At 37.4% G+C, this 27,954-nt stretch overlaps 1 protein-coding gene across 3 annotated transcripts in view; it reads left to right on the top strand.

Moving 5' to 3' along the window:
* Positions 1 to 27,954, top strand: part of LOC136877694 (uncharacterized) — a 101,655-nt gene that overhangs the window by 25,821 nt on the left and 47,880 nt on the right. For all 3 annotated transcript variants that reach the window (XM_068228492.1, XM_068228493.1, XM_068228491.1), the window contains exons 3-4: positions 2,959 to 3,005; positions 17,455 to 17,686. In XM_068228492.1, coding sequence (XP_068084593.1) covers positions 2,959 to 3,005; positions 17,455 to 17,686 — 279 coding nt within the window. The remainder of the gene's footprint in view (positions 1 to 2,958; positions 3,006 to 17,454; positions 17,687 to 27,954) is intronic.

The raw sequence follows: 27,954 nt of genomic DNA, 5'->3' as shown, positions 1-27,954 counted from the left end.
ATTAACACAATTATATAACCTGTTAGTTCCTTGTAATGTAATATCGTAAATTAAAAACAATCCCACGATAAAAGTATATGCTCACTGTCGATGCAAGTAAGCCTGCTACGATAAATGTGTAATTATCCGTTATACTCAGTTACTGGTACCTGTGCTTTTATGAACACGAATGCAGTCACAGATACAAATATGATAAGACTCAGTAGTACTGAGTCTTAAAGGGTATTGTAATTAATATTTGATCAACCGGGTACAAATGAAAATTGTCACAGGACGCAACTTGTCGCCTGTAACCTCTACCAAACCTATGCCAGTATATTTGTTTAGCCTCAAATTGTCTTTGAATTTCATTTTCACTATACTTCATTAGAACATTAGGCCGACGATGATATAATTGTGGTCGTTCTACAATGTTGACCCTTTCTACAATTTCTTTGTCGGAAGAAGGTGAGAAAGCCATAGAAAATGTTAACAAACACAATGTTAGTTGCTGTTACCGAAGTACTGCACACGCATTACCAAGTTAACAAATAGATATCTCCTGCTCAGGGCCCTCTAAGTTAGCAGGAGATTTATCGAATCGATAGATGTATCTTACGTTCGTGCAATGCCAAAACACGAGTTAACCATTCGATACCGCTATAGGTTCTATATCTCACATTCCAGAAATCAGACAATGGTCTTCTGTAAACACTACGTCTTGCCTGCGATTGACAAAATGAAAGTGACTGAGGTATGAGTGATGCTAGTAATGCCAATCCTTCTGCAGCCAGTCCCTGCTAAGAATGATGTGAAAATATTGCTCGTAGGGTTGGTTGGTGCATGCATTTCAGTGGGCTTGGCAGACTGATATGTAATAGCAACTTCTGGCTCAGTGAGGAAAGCAACAGGAAACTACCTCATTCCTCATTTCCCTAGTACACCTCTTCATTGATGCCTAGGTCATCTATGACGGCTGATGGCAGAGCTGTTGAGTATCCAACCAGCCTTTGGGCTGAGGACTAAACATACACACAAATGGAACAATGTGTCAGATGCTTACATTATAATGTGCTTTAGACTTCCATCATTGTCAATTGAGGTTTGGGCTTCACCGATAGCCTTAATAGCCCTCAGTATACGCTACTGGTAGGAAAGATCACAATATGAAGATGGAATTCAAGAGGACAAATTAGGGCAAATATTTGTTTATAGGAAGGGGAGTTAGGGATTGGAATCACTAACTTCATTTAGTCAATTTACTCCCTATACAGAATAACATTTTTAATAAATATATTTTTTAATTGCAGACTTTCAACACTCACTTGGCAATTCTGCCCATTTACAACATCTAACTCAAGGTTTGATTGTTCCCTTTCAACCAGCTCGCTTGTTACAACACGTTTCCAGCCTCTTCAAATTGCGCTGTTTGCTCCTTAAATTTCTCTTCCAACATTACTACGACGGATGTTGGCCTATTATGTGTTCACGATAATTTAACTTCATATATTGCTGTTTTGAAGTTTTAATACTTTGAACTCTTTTTCAATGTTTATGAATTACAAATGTTTATAAATTTTTATGAAGTATGTCATAAATTAATCTTTCAAAATCAGGACTTCAATCAGATGTCTTTATAATTTTAATGTTGACATTGTATAGTATTTTTAACATTTTAATTAATGGGTATTTCCTGTTAGAATGTGTTTTCTACGGTTCAAACAATGAAATTATAATCAGTTTTATAGATCACGTAATATTGTCATCATACACTATTATACTATGTATTCTATAGTTAATTATTGATTACAGCTTGGGCTGTTGTTCTAATACTTTAATACATTATCACAACCATGTTTCAACTAGTTCATAAGGACTCACTTAACAAGTTTTAAGTATATAAATATCAAATTCTAATATACATTTAACAATAAATTAGGATCCTAATTTAATTTTGAGGAGATACGATGGCAGAAGATGCCTGCAAAAAGGCAAAACATGTCCCATTCCAACTAATGTAACAAGGATAAAATCCTAATTTTAAGACTTTTATGTATTGAATAGGTGGTTGATTAATAAACAATTAATAATTTAATAAGTAATGAGAGTACCAGTCGAAGAATAAAACTTCGGTGTTTGAATTCAGACTTCCGAGCTGACAGGATCACGCAAAGCAAGTACGCTACGGTGCCACTGGTTGAAACTAATGGTGTTTTTGTGCTGGATGCTGATTTCTCAGCATGGCTCTCAAGGCGTTCTTAAGTCACAATGCAACGGTGCTTTGCAAAGCCCATTTGAATTTACCCGCAATCTTCTTGGCTAACTTCAGCAGCTGATAAAATGACAACAGAGCGAGATATAAAATTATTTCTTTAAATTACTTGTCAGCATGACCAACCCTTGCACGCTCATCTACCCAGTTCACACTGTATCTGACCACTTTGTATTAGTATTACAAAGCTTGGTCAATCTATCATACCTTAAGAATGTGAAAATTTGATTGAGAAAGCAGAAAGCGGGTAGTATTTGGTATAGTTGGTAGGGCTAGCACTCAAGGCCACACTTCCAGTCTTGCTATGCTGGAGTAAAAAGGTTAAAACTGCACTGAGGGTTCCTCATACCGCCTCATGCACATCGGAGGTCTGCAGAACATGCATAAAATCCCTGATGTAATGCAAGTGCTCCTTAGGCTAATGTTAGTATGAAGCTTTTATTTTCAGTATGAACTATGTTTTATTTTCATATTTTGACCTCTCTACCTCAAGACGAACAGCCAAATGTCAAGCTTCATCATGTTATGTTTGTTCTCCCTGTCCATTCTTTTTGATCTGATTACTCACTCGATCTGGATCCATGACATTGCCTGCACAGAAGGCTTTCTTCCTCACTTCCACTTGACAGATTCTGTATATGGACTTTAGAGGAATAAATTTTTCCCTTCGACATCCATGCTAACATCACTTGTATTCTGTTTTCCAGAAAAAGAAGCCTGAAATTAGTAGTCTACCAAGTAAACAACAGTCAAAGTAAGTATGGTGTTTGGTGTAGTAAAAGCAAGTACTGTAGTTGCTGTCCTTTATATGCTCAGGACATAAAATCAGCCAGCTTTTTTCTCCTTCGAAATGTGTTTATTATTAAATTGCATCTTGGCCAGCTGTTAACGTTGCACTAACCTAGTTATATAAGTTTGTGGTGACACTGGAATACACAAAATAGCTGCAAGGTAGTACAGCCAGCGTCTCATTGCTAGGGTTGAGCAGCAGAAAATAACCCAACACCTTAAGGGACCCAGCGGCTTTGAGCAGATGAGCTCCTTTGCATTTGCCTTATATGAAAATGGGAAACCACGATAAACCATCTCCATGGCTGTGGTTGGTCATGATTCATTTGTGAGGAAGCAGGAAACCAATATTCTTTTTCTTTTTCCTCTTCTTCTTCTTCCTATTGTCTTAATAAAAGACAAGCTACCCTTTGTGTTTCTGCTGCATGAAAGAGAAGAATTGCAAGGAAAGGATAACAACAACAACAACAACAAAGTATTTCTTTTACATCTTGTGATTGCCAGGAAAGTGGATTTTATGACAACTATTTTTTTTTTTTTTTTGCTAGTGGCTTTATGTCACACCGACACGATAGGTCTTATGGTGACGCTGGGATAGGAAAGGGCTAGGAGTTGAAAGGAAGCCGCCGTGGCCTCAATTAAGGTACAGCCCCAGCATTTGCCTGGTGTGAAAATGGGAAACCACGGAAAACCATTTTCAGGGCTGCCGACAGTGGGATTCGAACCCACTATCTCCCGGATGCAAGCTCATAGCTACGCGCTCCTAACCACATGGCCAACTCGCCCGGTATGACAACTAGTAATTAGAAATCTTGGAAGACATGTGAACAAAGGATCTCACAATTCAGCAAGAACTTAAAGCAGTTGGACTTGAGATAGCAGATGCAGAGAACAACTTGAAACAATACCACCATATGACTGGCTTAATTATTTTCAAATGCTCAGGACAAGTTCAAAAAATGAAGTGTTAACTCTGCCAATATCTAACAACAATGCATTGGAATCTATAACATTAGAAGAGCAAGACCAAACTTTGAAGAAACTAAGGAATGGTAAAGCACCTGGAGAGGATGCAATACGTGCTGAACTGTTCAAATATTCAAGTAAAACTTTCAAACAAAGATTCCTCAGCTTTTCAAATCAAATTTCAAATGGAGACAATACATCAGAAAATTGAGACAAAAAAAAAAAACCTGTGAAAATTAAGAGGAATTAGCATTGTTAACTCAGGTTATGAAATGTACGGTATGCAAATATCATTAAAGATAAGTTTCAGCAACATTATGAAGATAATTATCAATTAAGTAACACCTGGTTGCCCGCCATTAAGAATTTACATAGGTAGTTCCCTTCCCTGTCCCTTCACTATTGTTATTTCGTCTTGGTGTTTTCCAAATTCGTACATTCCTCGTCGCCAGAAGTTTCATTCCAGGCTTGTGTCTATGTCATACACATGTCATCCCATATGTTACGGGGGTACGTATGACGTTATGGGGGAGAAAAGACTTGCAAGAAACACCCTCTAGCTCAACTATATTAAAAATGACAAAGTTTTACATAATACAGTTCCACGACACGGAAACAAGACATACTTAAGTAACTTAACATAAAACTTGTTTTAACAATGAAGGTGATGCTACATTAAAGGTATAGTTTAAAACGAAAGTATTTAATGGATGAAAGACTTGAAACTACGGCAATTGGAACCTAGGGTAAACTCGGACACATCAAATTAAACTTTAAAATGACATTAAGCGAAGAAATAATGAAACACAAAAGGAATTAAACTAAATGAAACGAAACCAGAAAACATTGCAAAAACACTGAAATAACACATACCTCGGAAAGGCAGGAGCTCCCGAGGGTAGCCCTCGAGCGCGAACGCTCGCTTGGGCGGTCGGATCGAAAAGACGCCGAGCTCACGCATCGTTTTTCCCAAGCCGGCCACAAGGCCGGAAATGGCCCGATTACAATCAACCAATAAGATCAAACTTACCCTAGATTCCTGGACCTTTTTGCCAATAGGAAATCTCGTAACCATATATGGTCATTTTAACATCGTTAGCAATTGCACAAGTTCAGGAACATTACGATTACAACACCCAAAATTTCATCATAGGAAACCACACGTGTGGTAGGTACAGGATGCTCCAAAATAAATCACCTTACAAATTTTACATCAGATTACATAAAAACTACATTTAAAAAAAAAAACACTTCAAAACACTTTTGCATGTTGAAATGTTCATACAGTTCAATGTTTCTTGATGTTTCCATAAAATTCCAGTAGAGTCCAGAGTTGCAAAAAAAAAAATTAAAATTTACATTTCCAAACACACTGTAGTTCCAATTCTCCGTCCCACCAACCGGTGACATTCTCCTCCTCCCAAAGTCGAGCTCTGCTCGACAAAAAAAAAAATTTTACCCAAAATAACAAAATTTAAATGAACTTAAAAATGGGAGGCTTAATGGAGATTCGAAGATTATTTCAACGCCACAAATTGCACCACACCACAATTTCTTATCATTGTTCTCTTCAGGAACGTCCATACAGGCAAAAACCAGTAGAGCGTTGGTATCGCTGTCAAACGAAGTCGTTGACCGTGGCCGTTGGCAACGTCTCCATCCCTATTGCAATCCAACCATTGCTCACTTACAGCCTCAGCACAGCCCACCCAACTTAGTGAACAGGTCCATAACTGGCGAAGGTAGGTGGCACAGTACAGACTACTGCCACTATTACAACAGCTTTCCATTCCACCATCAGACATTAGTGGCCAATAGGTGCGTTGCAGACTCCAAATAGATATCCCAGGTCGAAATGTCAGTGGCATAGCAGTAACTGGAACATAAACATACGCAGCAGAAATTTGGAACTGAAGAACTTAGGCCACTGGCCTGAACTATTGATGACTTTAAGAGGAGCCTTGAGTTTCGAGGGTGGGGTTTTTGTGTTTTTTTATTGACAATAACAAGCCTCCTTAGGGAGATTCCCTCTCATGTTTCTGGGAAACCCCAGCCCTCCTGGCAAGTGCTATTTCAGAATTTCAAAATTTAGGAAAATTAAAAAACTAAAAGAAAATTTGCCAGAGTTTACCCCAGTGCCAAAACATTATAAAATCCCTAACTAATCACCAATAAACTTCTAAACTTACCCCAACAGACATTACATTAAATTATATCTAATATGATTATACATAACCCTTCCCATTACAACTAAAGTAACTTAACTATATTAACTACAAAACCCGAAAAATAGTGCGCGCCAATTAATTAAAATTTGCTTACAACTAATTCCTTATAACTACCAAATTAAGTTACCGTGTGCATTCTTAATCACCCAACATTAAGGAACAGAACGAAACAAATGAAAGGAAGAATTTAGAATGTTACAAGGGAACTCAAAACCGAGAAATAATTAATTACGTTAGCTTGCAACCACCTTCAATGAACTGAGGATAGTAAGTCACTATTTATTACCATGGCATGTACTCATAAATTTTTTACATAGATAAACTCACATTACGTATTACGTGTCACACCAGTCAAATTAAGGCGCAATAAAGCCAGGAATACCAAATGAAAGTCATATTACCGACAGGAACTCAAAAATGAAAAATAAAAGCGATGCAAGAGTGCACAAGCAGACATCCAACTCACTGATATAAGAAATAAAAAGGTACAAGTACAACCTTCATACCAGAGATTACCAGATAACCGCACGACACACAAGACTACCAAGCTTATCTGTCCTTCGACATACACACAGACAACATCAAACTACCAAAACAAGTGCGACGATCCCTGAATCAGCATAACCAACGAATGGTAAAAGGCATGGACGACCTCACAAACACAGTACACATACACACACACACACACACACAAAACACCTGTGCGATGACACATCAAGAAGTACCCACAAAATAAAAGGACAGAACATCAGAACATGACCTCAAGTACCCTTGAACTTATCACACGACAATGAGACTCTTAGGGCCAATATTGTACTCCTAGAAGAGGAACTGCCTCTCAGCACCTTAACCCTAACTCTCAGTACACACACACATATACCTACCAAAAGCACAATTATATACAACAATCGTAGGACAGATACAGCACCGCTACAAATTTAGAACTGTACTCAGTTTACAGAATCCCATACTTCTACAAACTGAGTACATAAATTTGGAAGACACGAACCCGTAATGCAAGACATTCTTACTATCGATAAACTCGAACAAGACAAAACAAGCAGAAAATTTAACTGAATGGCTTAGCTAAATTACGATACCCTCAAAATTTCACTAGTGACAAATTTAAACTAACAGAACGTTAAATCTTGGCCATCTGCAGACCTACTATGAATTTACCAATTTATAGCTCAGCGTAAGGACACTTAAATGAACATTTGCAGAAAATCTTCCTAGTATTCATTCTACAATAACAAGGGACATCATTTTCCATCTAGGCACCTAATACCAAAAAAAAGATTACGAGGAATCTCATACCAGATACACTAGATTTCCAACATGTCACGAGCACAAGTGCAGATCCGTAACCCGTCAAATTTGCCCAAAATGAGCCTCAGCATTACCTGGTCTAAAGATATGGTGAACACGTGTCACCCTATGAGCCTATCCAAGTCCTCATAGAACCCTCCCTAGCAAATATAGGAATACACGGGTAAATAAATATACGTGACAAGGAAACCGACACTTGCACGATGGAAAAGCACAAGACAAACTAGGAAACTTTCGTAATTTAGCAGCTAGTTGGGAAACAGTCACCAAAATAGTCCCATACCTACTTGGAAACGAACCCAGATCCAGCAAAAGACCAAAAACAACACATGACCGGAAATTTAATTACATACAGAGCTACAACATGACGTAAAAATTACCTTTAAAAGATCACACACGTGGAATACTGCCAAATATAACATACCAGGCGACAAGAAACAAAATTTAGAAAATAATTTGCCGAAACACGAGATTTACGAACAGGAAAACACTCGAAGAAATATACGAAACTTTACAACATAACCTTAAAATTGTTACCGAAAATTTACCAAAACAGAAATTACAGAAAAACTAAGGAAACTCCGTGCTAAAATTTAACCAGAACACAATGATCACTGTGACAATTCACACTACAATTTACGTATCTGGAAGGAGAAAAAGAAGATGATTACGACACGAGAAATTTTATAAGATTGAATTGAGCGCTCATAATCTCGGAAGTTAGTCAAGCAATCATCTGTTTTCAACACAATACGCAACTCAGCTGTTTGGGAGATAACTTAAGTACAGCACTTAGCATAATTTAATGACATAGCCTAAAGCCACAAGTAATTCCACGGGTGTTACGATGAAAACACACGAATCGAAAAAAAAAACTTGACATAATCAAACATATTGAAATTTATCAAAGAAGACTTTCGGAAGGCGAACACAGCACACGACATGTGAAGATATCACTTTACTAAACAAACCGTGGTCAAGTGAAATCTTGCCACACAGGAAAATTTATTGAAACTAACGAAACCAAAAACTTGTTACAAATAGTGACGCACTATTTCCTCCAACCGTTAATTACAAGAGAAACACAGTACCGTAACAAAAGACTGCACATCGCGGAACGAAAACACGTGGTGAGATGAACTCGCGCAAGAATCATGAAAACAAAAGCGGGAATTAAGAACACACACGGAACACATACAACCTATATTCAAACTTAAAAAATTTAAAATTAATTTTAGAAAAGTTAGCCGAGGATGATCATTGTAAGCCTTCGCTCCTTTCCATAACACACGCTCTGATATCAAATGTAACCGCTCGACTTGGAGCGCGTACATAAATAAAAATAATCAAATGTAACGTTCTTTCGGGACAATCACGGTTACCATAATAATAATAATAATAATAATAATAATAATAATAATAATAATAACAATTAATATAACCAGTAATAAATAAGATAATACTTAATCTGAATAAGGAGGTAGAAATATGACGCAGTGGCGGAGAATTCATATAAACCAAAAACAGGGAACACTTACAGGCCTAAAAATGACAACTAAGACAGGATGAGGAACGTGCTGGGAAGCCCTTATCGAGGTCCATGGGTACGTATGACGTTATGGGGGAGAAAAGACTTGCAAGAAACACCCTCTAGCTCAACTATATTAAAAATGACAAAGTTTTACATAATACAGTTCCACGACACGGAAACAAGACATACTTAAGTAACTTAACATAAAACTTGTTTTAACAATGAAGGTGATGCTACATTAAAGGTATAGTTTAAAACGAAAGTATTTAATGGATGAAAGACTTGAAACTACGGCAATTGGAACCTAGGGTAAACTCGGACACATCAAATTAAACTTTAAAATGACATTAAGCGAAGAAATAATGAAACACAAAAGGAATTAAACTAAATGAAACGAAACCAGAAAACATTGCAAAAACACTGAAATAACACATACCTCGGAAAGGCAGGAGCTCCCGAGGGTAGCCCTCGAGCGCGAACGCTCGCTTGGGCGGTCGGATCGATGGATCGAAAAGACGCCGAGCTCACGCATCGTTTTTCCCAAGCCGGCCACAAGGCCGGAAATGGCCCGATTACAATCAACCAATAAGATCAAACTTACCCTAGATTCCTGGACCTTTTTGCCAATAGGAAATCTCGTAACCATATATGGTCATTTTAACATCGTTAGCAATTGCACAAGTTCAGGAACATTACGATTACAACACCCAAAATTTCATCATAGGAAACCACACGTGTGGTAGGTACAGGATGCTCCAAAATAAATCACCTTACAAATTTTACATCAGATTACATAAAAACTACATTTAAAAAAAAAAACACTTCAAAACACTTTTGCATGTTGAAATGTTCATACAGTTCAATGTTTCTTGATGTTTCCATAAAATTCCAGTAGAGTCCAGAGTTGCAAAAAAAAAAAATTAAAATTTACATTTCCAAACACACTGTAGTTCCAATTCTCCGTCCCACCAACCGGTGACAACTATTGTTATTTCGTCTTGGTGTTTTCCAAATTCGTACATTCCTCGTCGCCAGAAGTTTCATTCCAGGCTTGTGTCTATGTCATACACATGTCATCCCATATGTTACGTACACACGTTATGTGAACCGCTTATACTGATTTTGACGGTTCTGTCAGCTTCCACTTCGAGTGCTAGTGTTGTGCCACGTCCTGTGAGCCATCTGGTGGCGAATGAACATACCATTTCCACTTCTATTATAATGTCTAAATTCAAAGAGTCATTGTTTAAGAAGCCTTTCTCGTGGAGCACAATTCTCTGCAAAACGTAAAGAATTTCACCTTATTTTCTTGACACGGCATAAGCCCAAAAGCCTATACAGTATCATGTCTATAAGTACGGGCCGTGAAAGCATCAATGGCAACAATATGAAGATAAATTGGGGAATGAACAACAAGGTTTCCATAAAGGGCGTTCCTGCATTGATGCATATTTCACTATAAAGATATATTAATAGAAAAACGTAGAGAATTCAATTTGGAAACACACATTGCATTTGTGGACTTAAAAAAAAAAAAGGCCTTTGACTGAGTAAACAGAAACAAATTGCTTGAAATTCTAAAACAAGACAGTGTCTCTCAACAGATTATTAACAATATCTACAACATCTACAAATCCAATCTCATTTCTGTAAAATTAGACAAGAACCAGACTGAGTGGAAATCAATAAATGGCGGTGTAAGAAAAGGCTGCGGACTCTCCCCTCTACTTTTTATAATATGTATGAATGCAATAATGGAAACAAGGACGCCATTGATCAATATCAATAAACAGATGCCTCGAACACCTAGACGCCGTATTATATGCTGATGATGTTGCATTGCTGGCTATGACGGAAGATGACCTACAAAGATCAGTTTACAATCTAAAAAAATGTTTCCTCAGATTGTAATATGATTATTTCAACAGAGAAGACAAAAATAATGGCCTTCAAGGAAAGAGAACCAATTCCTAGTAAAATATGTTTAGTGTTCTAAAAGGCAATGACTTGGAAAGACAAGATTAACTTTGGATACTGATATTTTATATAATTTTTAGAGATATTTTACTTGGTTGACTGCCCTCTTTGTTTTAGTTGGGTTTTTATAGTGTTTTGACAGTGTATTGTGTAATTTATCAGTGTTTTACAGACTTACAGAAAGGCTTTTTATTTATATTTGTGAGTACCATATGCATGTTTATGTTTAACTATTGCTGCCATGGCCATGCATAATATTCGTACAGGTTATGTTTTGATACATGATTTATTTCGACCTTTTAAATTTACTTCTTAATATTTATTTGATAAGTACTGGCATGTTCAATTAAAGGCCTATTTAATATCCTCAGTCACACCATCAAGACATAACGATGAATGAAAATCTGACCACTCAAGTGTCCATTTCCTTTAACCAAGTCCAGCGAGATCCCATGTCTGTATTACCTATCATATGGTCAACACTTTAATACCATTCTATGTCTGTTAGATGTCATTTTCTATGGTGATATGTGCAAATTACACAGTTGGTAATTAGTGATCATAACACCATAAGGCTATATTAAATGCCATGCCATTATTAATTCCGTTCTTGCGAATAAGGGTGCTCTAACATCCTGAAATGAAACCCTTGGATGAATCACCTAACACGACAAGTCAGATTATCACCGATGAAGTTGTTAACACCACAGCCTGTCCACATTGTGGTAAATTCTATAAAGGGAAGCCAGGAGTGAGCACCCTCATAAGCCGATCTCATCCACAAGAACATCAAACTGCACTGTTAGCTAAGCATCCCGAATGGAAATCAGCAAGAAGTGGTCATGCACCCCTTTCAGATGATAGTGATATCCTGTTTTCAGGTAATATCAATGAAAATATTAACACACCAGACATAACGAATCACAGTTTGTTTATACAAAATCAAAACACACAAGACATACAACGAAACGATGGAAAAATTTAAGTTGGAATTCCAGAATATCGGTAATGACGATGACTTCGGTAATCATGTCAAAGAATTCATGGAAGCCTTATCCACAGCCATGCATCAGCTTTCTGGTCCAAAACACCCAGCAGTTAAATTTTATGAGATACGGCAGAGAAAAAAAGTTACTTAACAATCAACATAAATTTACGCAATCAAGCAATCCAGAAAGGGCGACTAAGAGAGATAGATTAAAGTGCCATGAGAAGTATTAATACCAAAAAATTCAATTCCTATACTACAACCAGAGACGAAAGGCAGTACGTGCGGCAATCAGTGACACTAAAGAGGTCTGTAAGGTAGATATAAATAAAATACACAACTACTTTTCCTCTCGTGTTTCAGTCCCCAATGATTTGGAAAGATCAACATATACTTCACACACATCTGAAGCAGAATATGTAGAATTAGAAGATATAATGAATACTGTCATTTCTAAACAAGAAGTAGAGTATGCAATAAAGAAAACAACCGTTGACACATCCCCTGGCTCAGACCATATATTTATGAGGGCACTTAAACATGACACATGTTACGAGATTATAGCACTGATTGCAACAACCATGTTAACAAGAACACTGGTGCCCGAGATTCTTAAGAGAGCTAGAACCGTGCTTATCCATAAGGGAGGAGACCCCATGGATCTAGATAACTGGAGACCAATAACCATTTATTCACTAGTGAGAAGAGTAATAGAGTATATATTAGATACACAACTACGTAGCCACGTGAGCTTTAATGAAAATCAACATGGCTTTACAAACTCTGCTGGCACTCATATCAACACTTCCATCTTGAAATCTATTCTGACATCAGCCAAATACCAAAAGGTTGACTGTAACCTGGTTTTCCTGGATATCATTAAGGCCTTTTACAACGTAGGGCATAAACACTTGAAGAATGCCCTCTCCTCCCTCGCCCTACCAAAAAAACTGTCTGATCTAATAATGGCACTACAGATTAATAACATTACTCAAATAGAATCCCATCACAGGAAGACCAAACCAATTGTTCTCAATAAAGGTATAATGCAGGGTTCTCCCTTATCACTGGCACTTTACAACATTGCAACTGACCACATTTTAGAAGAACTTTTATGAACAGAGTTCCAGGAAGAACATGGATATTGTATAATGCCAGGCCTTCCTAACGTAACCTTTCTAGGCTTTGCTGATGATATGTTGATTGTAGCAAAAAACGAGACTTCAGCTAGAAATATCACTGAAATGGCCATCAAGAGATTCGAAGATATTGACCTAAAAATCAATGTCAACAAATCTAAATCCATTTCCATAGTAAAAGGAAGTCCTACCTACAAATCTCTGACATTAGATGGTTACAATGAAATTAAGTCTATAACTCCTGCAGAGACAATATGCTACCTTGGAGTAAACTATCACAACGCTACTGTATTTGATGCTAAATTAACGATGGAAAAACTTAAGAGTAAACGAGATACATTAGCATCAACTCCACTACTGCAACCACACCAGAAATTTAATGTGCTATCAACCTACATTTGCCCAACTTTGATCTACAAATTCCACACTACACCTTTACATCGAACACCTGTGAGTTTCCTGACTGATACTGGCAAACTTATCAAAAGCACCTTGAAAGAAGTTCTCAGCTTCCAATAGATACACCAGACAGCATGTTATACTCCGATAAAAAGTTTAAAGGACTTGGTCTTTTCAAGTGTGGTTGGGAGGCTTATCTACAGCACGTAAATGCATGCCAAGTTCTCCAACGATCCAACAATATACATATTAACCATACCATAAACCTCCATACAGAAACAGAGAAGTGCTTCGAAAAACTTGGCCTACTCCTGAATACTGTATACGAATCGGTCAAGGTCTTGCTCCTACGACAACAACTCTGTGAGAAAGAATTCAGTGCTTGGTGTGCCTTACCACAAAAGGGTAAGAGTGTTACACTGTATAAGGAATACACACCAGCCAATCAGTGGGTAAGAAAACCCGAAGGTTTAACCAGTAGCGACTGGAGAAATGCCATGAAACCGACAGCAAATGTAGTTCCAGTTCATGTCTTGGGTTCCTGTCCATTTAATGGCATCCTACGGAATTCACGACATCATCGTATACGATCTATGATTGCTGAAGCCTTGAGAGAAGAGCATTATATAGTCTACGAGAGGTACATGGCTTGTCTCAGACAGGGACAAGCCGGCGGACTGACCACTGGGTTCAAGTAAAGGGTTCATAATAGACCCCACAGTTAGAACCGAAGCATCATCCACTCAACCACATGATGTACACAAGGAGAAATGTGATATATATGAACCTACCATTCCATACTATGCCGAAAAATATCATGTGGACTCCATAGACGTTTTAAGATTGATGATAGGAGCACAAGGCACCATAACTCACACACTTCACAACTTGTGTAAGAAATTTAATTTACATAACAAATTTATTAAGGACATTGGGTTAGCAGCTCTAAAAGGATCGTTAGCAATAGTAAAAAATCATCTATACTCTTAGATATCTTTGTCCTATGAGGAATTCCCCATGGATTTCAAAATTATTGACTAATTCACATTTTAAAAAAAATTATTAAGTAAGCTTTACTATAGTATACCTATCAGTTATGGACATATTTTAAACAACCCTTGTAATTATTGATCAAATTTTCATGTAAGCTTTGTCTGTTTGGCAGCCTCCAAATGGGGGAAGCAGAAATAAATGCATTTCTCTCTCTCTCAACATTGGAAAGAGTAAATGTGTTCAATTATCTCAGGTACAACTTATCATAACAATCAGAATTAGATATACCAGCAAAAATTAATAAATTCACAAAAACTACAGGAATAATTAACATCATGAAACCATCATTTGTTCAGAAACATACTCGATTGCGCCTTTATAATACTCTAGCTAAACCAGCACTTTGCTATGGATGAGGCATGGACGTTAAGATCTCCAGACTTGTCTTGAATTACAGCACGAGAAATGACATTCATGTGTCGTACAGCAGAGTATACAAAATGGGACCATAAAAGGAATGAAGAGGTGCTAAAAGAACTGAAAGTACAATCAATAACTGACTACAGTACATCTACAGTTATCAGGAAAGCTGGAAACGTTATATACAAAGGATGGAATCTGGTAGATTTCCAAAAGAGATTCTTCGATACCAACCCAGAGGAAAAAGATCTGTAGGACATCCACTGAAGAGATGGAGGGAAAATGCAAGACTGTAACAGGACACATGGCCCAATACTTGGAAGGATGATGATGATGATGTATACATAATGTGCAAGTTAATTACACTGTGGTGCTGAAAGAGTGTTTTTCTTTTGATAAAGGAGAATAGGAATGTACCACACCAAACTGCGACATTTCTAATCATCATAGACTAAAGTCAAATATCACAATGAATGGAAAAAATTTTGCATTTGACTATACTAAAATATTGTAGTTTTAGGATGATGATGATGATATTATTATTATTATTATTATTATTATTATTATTATTATTATTTAAACTCAGTTGCTTTACCCAAACCTGGACATTAGTGACCTAGTCATTGACTCCCATCAAGGGCTGAGGCCACTGATCAGGTGTCCTCAGTCAAGTACAGTAGAATCTTGCAAACTCGACCTAATGTGGACTGAGAGGATGTCGAGTTTCTGAAATGTCAAGTTTTACGGAATAAAGAGTGGATTATTCAAATATCATAATATTTTACTGCATATTACTCTAAAGAAAGTTCTAGCAAAAAAAAAAAAAAAAAAGAACACAGGAAAGTACAATATACCCTAAAATTATTGTTAAAAATTAAAAAAGAAACTTGTGTACAAAACTGAAGAAATGACTAGTTCTTTGTAGTCTCTATGCTTGACTGTCTTTTGCACTCATTTTGTTTCCATGCAACTTGTTATATAGGCAACGGAGAAACAAAATTTCCCTAGCAAATGCACTTCGTTCCTCCAGGTAATGGAGCATTCCATTAGCGGCCTATAGTCCTTCACTGTGAGTCATTTAACTTTTCCATTGTCTTCCATCTCTCCTTCCAATTCATATTCAATTTTATCTTCACTCTTTTTCACTAGTGCAACTATTTTGCTATATAAAAGTTCATAGTTTTCATCCTGCCTCATCCATACTCCAACATCGCCACCAGTACCACCTTTGCAGCCTGGAAGTTACTTCAGTAACTTCACTATTATACATTTTTATGCCACTTTCTTGGAACTCATTTCCTGGATGGTCGACCAACTTTCTCCAGGAATGAACGAGGCTTATATGCTTGATTTCATACAAAGATTCAGATATTCACCCTCCTACAACAAGCATGTCTACTTTCTTCAGTTTACTGATAAAGTCGCACTCTTCCTTCACAGTTAAGACAAGAGAAGAAAGAAGTTTATGTCTGTATCTCTTCATCAGTGCTTCCAAAATGCCCTGCTCTATTGGTTGACCCACTAGTCATGTTAGGAGGGAGAAACATGGCTCTTAATTTTTTATTGGGAAGGTAGCGTCCATGGCCTTAATTAAGGTACAGCCGCAGCATTTGCCTGGTCTGAAAAATGGAAAACCACGGAAAAGCACCTTCAGGGCTGCCGAAGATGGGATTGGAATATTTTACCAAAGGAGATGTTCAAAATAAATTTCCAAATTCTTTGCAATTACTGTATTTAGGAAAAGATTAGGTTAATAACAGATAGGGAATGTGCCACCTAGGTGACTGCCCTAAATGCAGATCAGTGGTGATTAACTGATTCGAACACACCATCTCCCGAAAGCAAGTTCACAGCTGCGTGACCCTAACTGCATGGCCAACTTACTCACTCAGTAAATATAGCTCTTTTGTTCAGTAAAATTCATTAGTGATTAGAAAGGTACAAGAAATTAGTTCTTGTCAAGTCAAGTTATATGGAATATTGAGTTATCAGGAGTTGAGTTAGTGGGATTCTTCTGTACTAGTAGATTACTTATGTTGACTTTTCAGCCTCACCAGCTCTGCCATCACCTGTCATATACAGCCTAGGCACCATAGAAGAAGTGTACTCACTGAGTCAGAAAGGCTGATACATATCAGATCGTCAGGCCCACTGAAATACATGCTCCAGCTGACCCTATGAGAGACGTTTTCACACCGTTCACATGTCAGGGACTGAATGCATTATTAGAACTGTTTATACCTCAGTCACTTTCACATTTTCAAAGCCAAGGTTAAGACTGAGATAGATTTCTAGCTCATACCAGAAGGCATAGTGCAAGTACAGTGCAAGTGTCATGCTAGAAATGGATCTGGGCCTTTATTAGGATATAATTGTTGCTAATTCTATATGCTGATATTAACAATGTTCCATTTCCTGACTGTAAATATTCTTTAATATTGCAGAGATATACAAACATTATCTCCTCTACAAGAAGCAATCATGAATGTAAAAGCAGCTAAAGCCAAAATCTCGGAGTTATTCCATGAACGATACATCTATGACCAAGAACAGGCAGAGGACACATCTCTTGTTGAAGAGGATGAAATGAAGACAGAGTCATCAATAAGACTACAAATGGCATCGGAATTTAAAAAACTTTCTGAAGCAGAACAAAAATTAGATGAAGCAATTGAGGTACATTACAAATTTTGATAAATGTTCTTAATGTTAGTGTAATTGTAGTACGTAAGAGTACGGTATCTGCTCAAGTCTGTACCCGAGGGCATTTCAATATGAATTCATTTGAATGATTAAACCAAAATTCAAACACTTTAGGGGAAAATGAAAATACCTGAACCATGCTTTGCCTCATAAATTAAATCTGGCAGATGGTTAATGTCAACCATTACATTTTATTAATTTTTTTCTGTAAAAGTGATACACTGTCTTAACGTCTAGAGTCGACCACATTTTTTTGCATACTTTTGATACTATTTCACACAGAAACTAAACCATATTCACATTTGAAATAGTGTATGATAGCTCAAAACTTGTGAAGTGTTTCTTGTTCTGAACTCCTGTAATGGCTGAGAAAAAAAAAATAAATTTGAAATTCAACCCAACCCCGCAGATGGAGTTAAGTTGACAACTGCTTCAAAGTCAGTACAGGGAATTGAGATTTTGCTCACAGGCTGGTCAGTCTCGAACACCTTATTTGAGTGTTTGTGTTTTTTATTTTTATCATTGCATAAGTGTCTGTGATGGGAAAATTTGAGATTATACAAGTTCAACATTTAATCAATTATTATTTTTACACATTCATACATTAACTACAATGAGGCTGTTAATTCATGAATTTACTATCAATATTTTTCTCAGTTAATTGCCAGACAAAATTTCTGGGTACCAAAGCATTTAATAATACCAATATAAATGGTCCATTATTGGACGTTATAAATTTTCCAGCTAACTCATTCCTGGTTGCCAGCGTTTCATCCCCGTGTACTATAAGTTGGGCTCATCAGTTGGTACTTAGCACAGTCACCATGACATTTCAGGTTCCCTGTGGGAATCAACATCTATATCATCTGATGGCCAAGCAGGCATCAATTTTGGTAATGAGACAAAGTCTCTCATAGTACCTTGGCACTGCTGGTGGCTCCAAGTAACCTATGCAATGGCCTCCATGGTATGCACAGACAAGCGTCTTGGTGGGTGTGCTAAATACCAACTGATGAGCCCAACTTAGCACATGGGGTCAAAATGCTGGCAACCAGAAATGATTAAATGTTGAGCATTAATTTATTGAAACCACCTATTCAATACTGGTTCCATAAATTAATGCTCAACATTTAATAATTGATTTTCAATACGGTCAAAATGAAAATAATCACTTGTAACCAGAAATGAGTTAGGTGGAAAATTTATAATGTCCAATAACGGACCATTTATATTGGTATTATAAATTTACTCATTCGGGACAAATATTCCAGGTTCCCTATGGGAATCAACATCTATATCATCTATATCACTACCAAAGAATTTGCTGTACTGTTAAAAAATGGGCAGATTTCTTAACTTGCTTCATTCTGACTTCTGAATGTAAATTCTGACTTATGATGTGCGTATCATCGGACAGAAAAGTGTACTCCCAAAATAAACCCTATGTGGCTCAGGCGGCAGTGCATTGGCCTCTCACTGCTGGGTTCCGTGGTTCAAATCCTGGTCACTCCATGTGAGATTTGTGCTGGACAAAGCGGAGGCAGGACAGGTTTTTCTCTGGGTACTCCGGTTTTCCCTGTCATCTTTCATTCCAGCAACACTCTCCATTATCATTTCATTTCATCTCTCAGTCATTAATCATTGCCCCAGAGGTGTGCAACAGGCTTCGGCAGACGGCACAATCCCTATCCTCGCCGCAAGATGGGAGGCTTCATTCATTCCATCCCTGACCTGGTCAATGATTGGAAAACAGGTTGTAGTTTTTCATTTTACACTTCCAAAATAATGATATCACTGTGGTAGACTGAGGACAATTAGGGCAGAAGTTATATGGGGTACAACATTTTGAAAATTACCAAATGGTTTGAAGCATTACCCTGTTGGCATTATTACCATTGACTTTACAATCATTCAGGTTCAAGAATTATGTGCCAGAAAAATTTCATGCTAAAAAGCACTGCATCATAGGTTACGATTTTCATTTCCATGTTGACGTATAACTAATATAATAGAGTGATTTGATATTCTACAAGAACTGATGATGACTCCAAGGGAGTTGAAACCGGTCTTCGCTTAATAAATTTAATATATTTTACAATGTGTTGAATGGTGGAACATCCCTCAGTTTCTAATATATTATAAAAAGCACTGTACATGCTGTGTTGTCATATAGGTTAGCTGACAGCCTGCAACAGTGGTTCATAGACAGTTGGATTACAAGAAATATGTGCAATAATGAAGTCTACATACCTGTGGACTCTCGAATCCTAGGTCAACTCTAGGCAGTTTGATGGTACTCATAACTTTATCTCCAAGCAATATTTTTATTTATAGCCTACAAAAAAAAAATTATGAGTATGATTAAGTTAGGGGATTGTTTAGAAATATTATAGGAAGGTACATTCAGGGAAACAGGGTGGACTAGAGAGCGGTGATAAGATTACCTGGAAATGGATGTCAAATAAAAATGACTTAAAGTTGTTACTATTAAAATGTATAAGTATTATAAATAAAGGAATAGAATTAATTTTACATATATAGAAGTAACAGACATGAAAGTAGCAAGAATGATTGCTGGTACAAACAGGTGGGAACAATGGCAGGAGGGAACTCGGAATTAGGAGATAAAGGCTAATTTAGGAATGAACTCGATGGATGAAGCTGTACGCATAAACCGGCTTCGGTGGTGGGGTCATGTGAGGCGAATGGAGGAGGATAGGTTACCTAGGAGAATAATGGCCTCTGTTATGGAGGGTAAGAGAAGTAGAGGGAGACCAAGATGACGATGGTTAGACTCTGTTTCTAATGATTTAAAGATAAGAGGTATAGAACTAAATGAGGCCACAACACTAGTTGCAAATCGAGGATTGTGGCGACGTTTAGTAAATTCTCAGAGGCTTGCAGACTGAACGCTGAAAGGCATAACAGTCTATAATGATAATGTATGTATGTATGTATATATTGTATTATGGCTGAGAAGTGATAGTATGGGTGCAGAAATTTTCTCCCGGATGTGGAGTGTTTATATTAGAGACAGAATAGAATCGAAAGGAGGGAGAGTATTCATACTGATGAAAGAGGAATTTATAAGGTATGAAAATGTAAAGGATGAGAAATATAAAATTCTAGTTATAAAACTCATCTCTAAATATAGTAGGCAACTAGACATTTTTGGGATGTACAGTAGTAATGGGCACTATTTCTCACGAGAAATTTTGAGAGATCTCGAGAGCTTTTTTCTTAGATTACACATTCCACTCATGTGTAATGGGGTTGCATATGCAGAAAAACACATCCTTCCCCATCTCAAGTTTGAATAATGAACGCCTCTAGTATCCAAGTAGATGTACATCCTGTCTACAGTTATTCACAAATAATACAGGGTTATTCATCTAAGAAGTCCACCTGAAATAACTCATGAACAGTTAAGGTACTGACATTCCGTTTTTACTTTCATTAATGGTATTAAGGAGCTGAATGTTGTTTATGCTGAGTATGTGAATAGCAAGCCATGCGCCTTCTCCATTCCATAAATACGTGTCAACAAGCGAGTAGGGTATTCATTCCTTTAATTTCTACCGAGGTCTATTTTGACGCAGTATAAAATAATTATAAAGGATATGCATTCTGGCATTGTATGCAGCGGTAAGTACATGAATGAGTAGGCTAAGTACAGAAACTGACAGTTACTGTAGGTACACCTACCTGGATACTAGAGACCTGCATTATTCGAACTTGAGACGAGGCAAGTTGCGCCTTGCCGCATATGAAACCACCATTACATATGAGTGGAATGTGTAATCTAAAATGCTTGCTCCAATTCTCTTGACAGGCAGGTGTATGTCGTTATCAGACCTGACATTCAATATCATATGACCAGTGCTTGTGTTTACCGATATTTTGGTGACAAAGGAAATAATTCCTTACAATGTTATAGAGTATTGCCTCATAATTAGGTACTTTGGTATATGATGGTGCAATGTGTAATTGTGTCTAGTTGTACGCGACAAGTTGAAGACGATGTCCGAAATGCAACGGAAGTCGTGAATGTCAGTTATTTTGAAGAGATGCCACATAGTACAGCCCACTGTGTTGTTTATTCAATAGAAGTAAAATATGTCAGCAGAAATACTTCTGGGCTGATCCAGCGCTTAAAAACATATAATATCAATGAAGGGCAATCATCGCAGAACACCTCCGGCCCGGTCTGCATCACAAGAAGCTACGCTGTCAACAACATTGTGAGGTAGCCGGTTAGGTGTACATCCTATCTACAGTTATTAACAAATTATACGGGTTATTCCGCTAAGAAGTCCACCTGAAATAACTCGTGAACTGTTAGATACTGACATTCCATTTTCACTTTCATTAATCAAAATCAAATCAAAATCAAAATCTTTTTATTTGCAAATGAGGTGTCTACCTCAGTGGCAAATGGTACACTAAAATACATTATTGTCAAGCACTAAATATTAAATTAACAAGAGAAGAAAATTTTCCTATAATACAATATTATACAATTTATGCTAACAATTTTTTTATATTAAACACACAGCTCATCCTTAATACATTTATATTGTTTACAAAACTCTACTTATAATATCTCCTGTACTACTTACAAATATAGTCAACTGATATACAGTATGTGGAATTACTTCAAATGATACTATACAACTGGTATAAGATTAAACTTCACATTGCTTTTTTTTTAATTTTATTTTTTTAATTTTTTATTATTTTACCCATTCTGGAACCTAAGTAGCATAAAAACCTGCTGCGTCTTAACCAGAGCCCCTTTTGCCACCACTTTTCAGAGTTCCTGAAGGGCCTTCACAGCTACCGTAGCGGTCCCAGGGCCCTCGAAGTCCCCACTGTACGTCACCCCTACAGGCAGTCCCCTACTTTGGCTGTCCCAACTCCTTAGACCAGGGGATGGAATTAATTTATTCACACACATTTTTTTTTAAATTTACAATAACCTGCACTGGTCGAATGCCCTCTAACACTTCATTTATTTTCTCTGTTGCTGTTTATTCTCTTCTTGAATATCTGTACAGATTTTGTAAAAGGATCAAACACTACCCCTGGTAAACTGTTCCACTCCTTCACACCCTTCCCAATGAATGAAAATTTACCCCAATCGCTTCTGCTAAAATTCCTTCTAATTTATATTTGTGGTCTGTCCTGACGATATAATTATTTTCCAACTGAAGCCTCTCACGGATATCTCCCCATGCTTCTTCTCCTGTATAGGATCTGTATAATCCTATAAGACTAGTTTTCTCCCTTCTCTTACTTAAAGTTTCCCACCCTAGTTTCTTTAACATCCCCTGTTACAAATCTTGCTGCTTTCCTCTGCACACTATCTATTTCTTTTATTAGATATTCTTGGTGAGGATCCCAAACACTGTTTGCATATTCCAATAATGGACAAATCATACTTAAGTAACTTTTTTCTTTTAATTCTTTATTGTATCCTTTAAGTAACCTCATTAATGGTATTTATGGTATTAAGAAGCTCATAGTTCAACATGCAGTGCTTTCCTAGGCTTTTAACAAAATTTATCATCACACACGTTTCCATATGAGAACTGCTGATGATATACTATCAAGCTTACACTCGTAGATACTAGCACATTGCACAGCTCGCAGTAGAAGAGAATCAGTCTCAAGAGCATTGCCCATCACCCCTGTTGAATGAATTGGAGCAAACTTGGGCATTTTAGATTACACGTTCCACTCACGTGTAATGGGGTTGCATATACAGCAAAGTACATTCTTCTCCATCTCAAGTTTGAATAATGAATGCCTCTAGTATCCAAGTAGGTGTACATCCTATCTACAGTTATTAAAAAATTATACAGGGTTATTCTGCTACAAAGTCCACCTGAAATAACTCGTGAACAGTTTAAGATACTGACATTCGGTTTTTACTTTCATTAATGGTATTAAGCTCATAGTTCAACACGCAGTACTTTTTCAGCCTTTTGACAAAATTTATTGGCTCACACGTTTCCATATGAGAACGTTATTTCACGCAATAACTGTTGATGATATAGTACCAAGTTTACATTTGTAGTTAATGGGACGTCGCACAGCTCGCAGCACAGGAGAATCAGTCTCGAGATTCTTGTGGGAGTCTCAAGATCTGTGACGTCAGTCTCGAGAGTCTTGAGCAAGAGCATTGCCCATCACTAGTGTACAGACCTGGAAGGGGTGAAACTGATGCAGAATTATTTGATAAGATAATCAGCTATGCGGTGAACAATGCAGAAAGGAACATGATTCTAGAGGGTGATCTCAGTTTACCAAATGTTAACTTGGAAGGTAAAGAAAATTGCAGAAAGAGCACTAACAAGTGGTAAATATGTTAATTTTGGTAGGACAGCTAAATCAGAAACTGATGTAAACAGCCTGTGTGATGGGTTTAAAGCAATTATTGAAGAATGTGAAAACAGGTATGAACCTTTTAAAGGTGGTAAGAAACAGTAAAGACCCACCATATTATAACAGAGAATTAAATAGATTAGGAAGGAGATGCAAGTTAGAAAGATATAGAGTTGGAATTGTACACTGTATAATAAAAGGGAAATAGAGTTTAAAAAGGAGGTGCAGGTTAGAAAGAAACAGAGTTAGGAATGGTCATGGAAGGAAGGAGAGACAGAGACTGAAGGAACTAACTACAAAATTTAGCAAAAAGAAGTTGACCAAGAATAAGATGATGGTAAGCATTATTGGCCATACAGTAATATAAATTGTGGTGAAAAATGGAAGAACATATAAAGGTGCTTTAAAGCAGAAACAGGTTCAAGGAAGGACATTCCAAGAATTACTAATGAACAAGGGATGCATGTAAGTGAGGATTTACAGAAGACAGAAGTATTTAGACAGAGTATGTAAAGATATTTTGACATAAGAATCGTTTTAAGGTACAAGAGGAGTCTTTTTTTTAGCTTTTGACTTTTGTATCTCTTTGTAAATATCTTTATTATCATAGGTATATTTACAAAGAGACACAAAAGTCAAAAGTTAAAAAAACAGCTGTAATTGATAAGATTTTTGCAGGTATACTAAAGGCAAAGGGTTGAGATATAGTACCATACCTGAAGTACATATTTGATTACTATTTGTATAAATGAGCTATACCAAATGAATGGAGAGTTGCTATTGTAGTCCCAGTGTACAAAACAATGAGTGACACACATAAAGTGAATAACTACTGGCCAGTTACCTTGAAATGTGTTGCATGTAAATTCCGGGAAAACATTCTATCTGATTATATTAGACACACCTAAAAAATTACTAATCGGTTTGATAGAAGGTTGTTCGGGTATAGGAAAGGTTATTTGAGTGAGTTTCAACTTGCAGGATTCCAGCAATATATTCCATCAGATATTTTAGATACAGGAGGTCAAATGGACTGTATCATTACTGACCTAGCCAAGGCTTTTGTTGGGGTAGATCATGAGAGACTATTGACCAAAATGAGGGATGTTAGACTAGACAAAAGAGTGATTGAATGGGTAGCTAAACTTCTAGAAAATAGAACTTGGAGATTTAGAGTAGGTTGTTCCGACTCATCGGGTACTCCCAAGAAAGGGATAAGTAAACGGGCATAGTTTTTGCCCTGGGACTATCCACTATTCGAACCCCCCAGCCGAAAAAAGGACGAAGATTGTTCGCAGATCACGGATGTCTGCGTCTTGGTCATTCCAGCTCTGTAGCTTTGGACTGTTAGTTCGGCAGCATTGTACTGTTCGTTAAAAGTGAGAAAATGTGTGGTTTTTCATTAGATCAAGTATTTCATATGAAAGCATTGCTCTTAATCGCACCATTCCTACTGACATCATTGTAATGACCCATGTTCATTTCAGTTAGGAAAACCACTAAGAGAGTCTTTCTGAGAATCTATAAAGGCAGGCGGAGAGTGAGTGTCTGCTATTATAATGAAAACTTCCCAACCTGATTGTGACTGACGGTAGGCAAGCTGGCCTACCATTACAATGAAAATTCCCTAACCCAGTCTTCATACGAGAAAGGATGTTGGAGACTTCCCCGTCCTCTTTCTAGGGCAAGGTTAAGAGCTATGCAACTTAATACAATCTTGCTCATAACGTTTACACAACCTAGAATTCTGTATAAAATTTAGAATTCTGTAGCGAAGCACGGGTACATCAGCTAGTTTGTATTATAAATTTACTCATTCGGGACAAATATTTCAGGTTCCCTACAGGAATCAACATCTATATCATCTGATGGCCAAGCAGGCATCAATTTTTGGTAATGAGACAAAGTCTCTCATAGTGCATTGGCACTGCCAGTGGCTCCAAGTAGCCTACGCAGTGGTCTCCACGGTATGCACTGGCCATGCGTCTTGGTGGGTGTGCTATGAACCAACTGATGAGCCCAACTTAGCAATCGGGGGCGAAACACTGGCAACCAGGAATGAGTTAGCTGGAAAATTTATAATGTCTAATAACAGACCATTAATTGATATAAATTTACTCATTTGAGACAAATATCTCAGGTTCCCTATGGGAATCAACATCTATATCATCTGATAGCCAAGCAGGCATCAATTTTTGGTAATGAGACAAAGTCTCCCATAGTGCATTGGCACTGCCGGTGGCTCCAAGTAGCCTACGCAGTGGCCTCCACGGTATGCACTGGCCATGCGTCTTGGTGGGTGTGCTATGAACCAACTGATGAGCCCAACATAGCAATCAGGGGTGAAACGCTGGCAACCAGGAATGAGTTAGCTGGAAAACGGACCATTTATATTGGTATTACAAAACATATGTACTTGTACGAATATGTTTAATTATTGTTTAATGACAGAATATATTACTGTAACCAAGTTTAGAAGGTTTTCGGGCAATAGCGATGAGTTTATGTTCGACGTTCAGCATAGGAAAAAATGCTATTATTTAGCTATTTTGCTTTACGTCGCACCGACACAGATAGGTCATATGGCGACGATGGGATAGGAAAGGCCTAGGAATGGGAAGGGATTGGCCGTGGCATTAATTACGGTACAGCCCCAGCATTTGCCTGGTTGAAAGTGGGAAACCATGGAAAACCGTCTTCAGGGCTGCCAACAGTGGGATTTAAACCCACTATCTCCCAGATGCAAGCTCACAGCTGTGCGCTCCTAACTGCACGGCCAACTCATCCGGAGGAAAAAATGCACCCTACTCTATAACACCTACAGTGAAACTTGGAGGGAGCTCCGTGATGATTTGGGGTTGTTTCACATTCAGTGGAGTTGGTAGACTGCACCAAATTTAAGGAGCACTTTACAAAAACGGCTACCATTTCATCCTATCTCGTTATGCTCTTTCATCTGGACAGCAATGTGAGTTTGTCCTCCCACAAGACAATGATCCCAGACACATGTCTCGCTATTGCGTGAATAATCTGCAGAATAAACAAAACTCTGGAGAATTGTTTTTAATGCAATGGCCCCCCCCAATCCCCGGACTTAAATCCAATCGAGCTGCTGTGGTAGGTGTTGGATCGGTAAGTCCAAAAAGTGTGTCCTTATTCATCAGAAAAGCTGTGGGACTTCTTGCAGAATGCCTGGCTAAGTATACCTGCATCAGTGTTAGAAAAACTTGTTCTGAGAATGCCAAGAATAGTTAAAAGTGTACCTGCAGTAAAGCAGGGTTTCTTTGATGAGAAGAGAATTTGATGTGTTCTGATGATCTGTGGGAGTAAATTTGTACACAATGTCTATTTCTTGTTCAGATGTAATGTAAAAAACAGTTTAATTGTAAAATATTTTAGAATATATATTTGTCAATTCCTTGCATAGGTATGTTGTTTTCTTTCAATCTCAGTTCTTTAACAGTTCAATGCTTGTCCGGAAATTTTGGCCGGCAGTGTATATATAAATATAAATGATATGGCTAAAGCTTTTTGGGGATGATGTTATACTGTATAGAATACAGAGTTACAGGACTGTGAGTGACTGCAAAAAGACCTCGATGAATTTGTAAGATGGACAGCAAACAATTATATGATGGTAAATGGGGTGAACAGTCAGGTTGTAAGATTCATCAAGAGGAAAAATCCTCCTAGTTTTAATTACTGTGTTGATGGAGTAAAAGTACCTCATGTGGATCATCATAAGTAACTGGATGTTAACATAAGGAAAGTTCTCCATTGAGATAATTAATGAGCTTCTAAATAAAGGTTACAGATCTCTTGATATGGTTATGAAGGTGTTTATGGCTTGTGGT

The sequence above is a fragment of the Anabrus simplex genome, chromosome 7 (assembly GCF_040414725.1).
Source record: "Anabrus simplex isolate iqAnaSimp1 chromosome 7, ASM4041472v1, whole genome shotgun sequence".
NCBI lineage: Eukaryota > Metazoa > Arthropoda > Insecta > Orthoptera > Tettigoniidae > Anabrus > Anabrus simplex.
The sequence above is the reverse complement of the archived record's forward strand: the minus strand, read 5'-3'. Positions and strand labels throughout refer to the sequence as shown.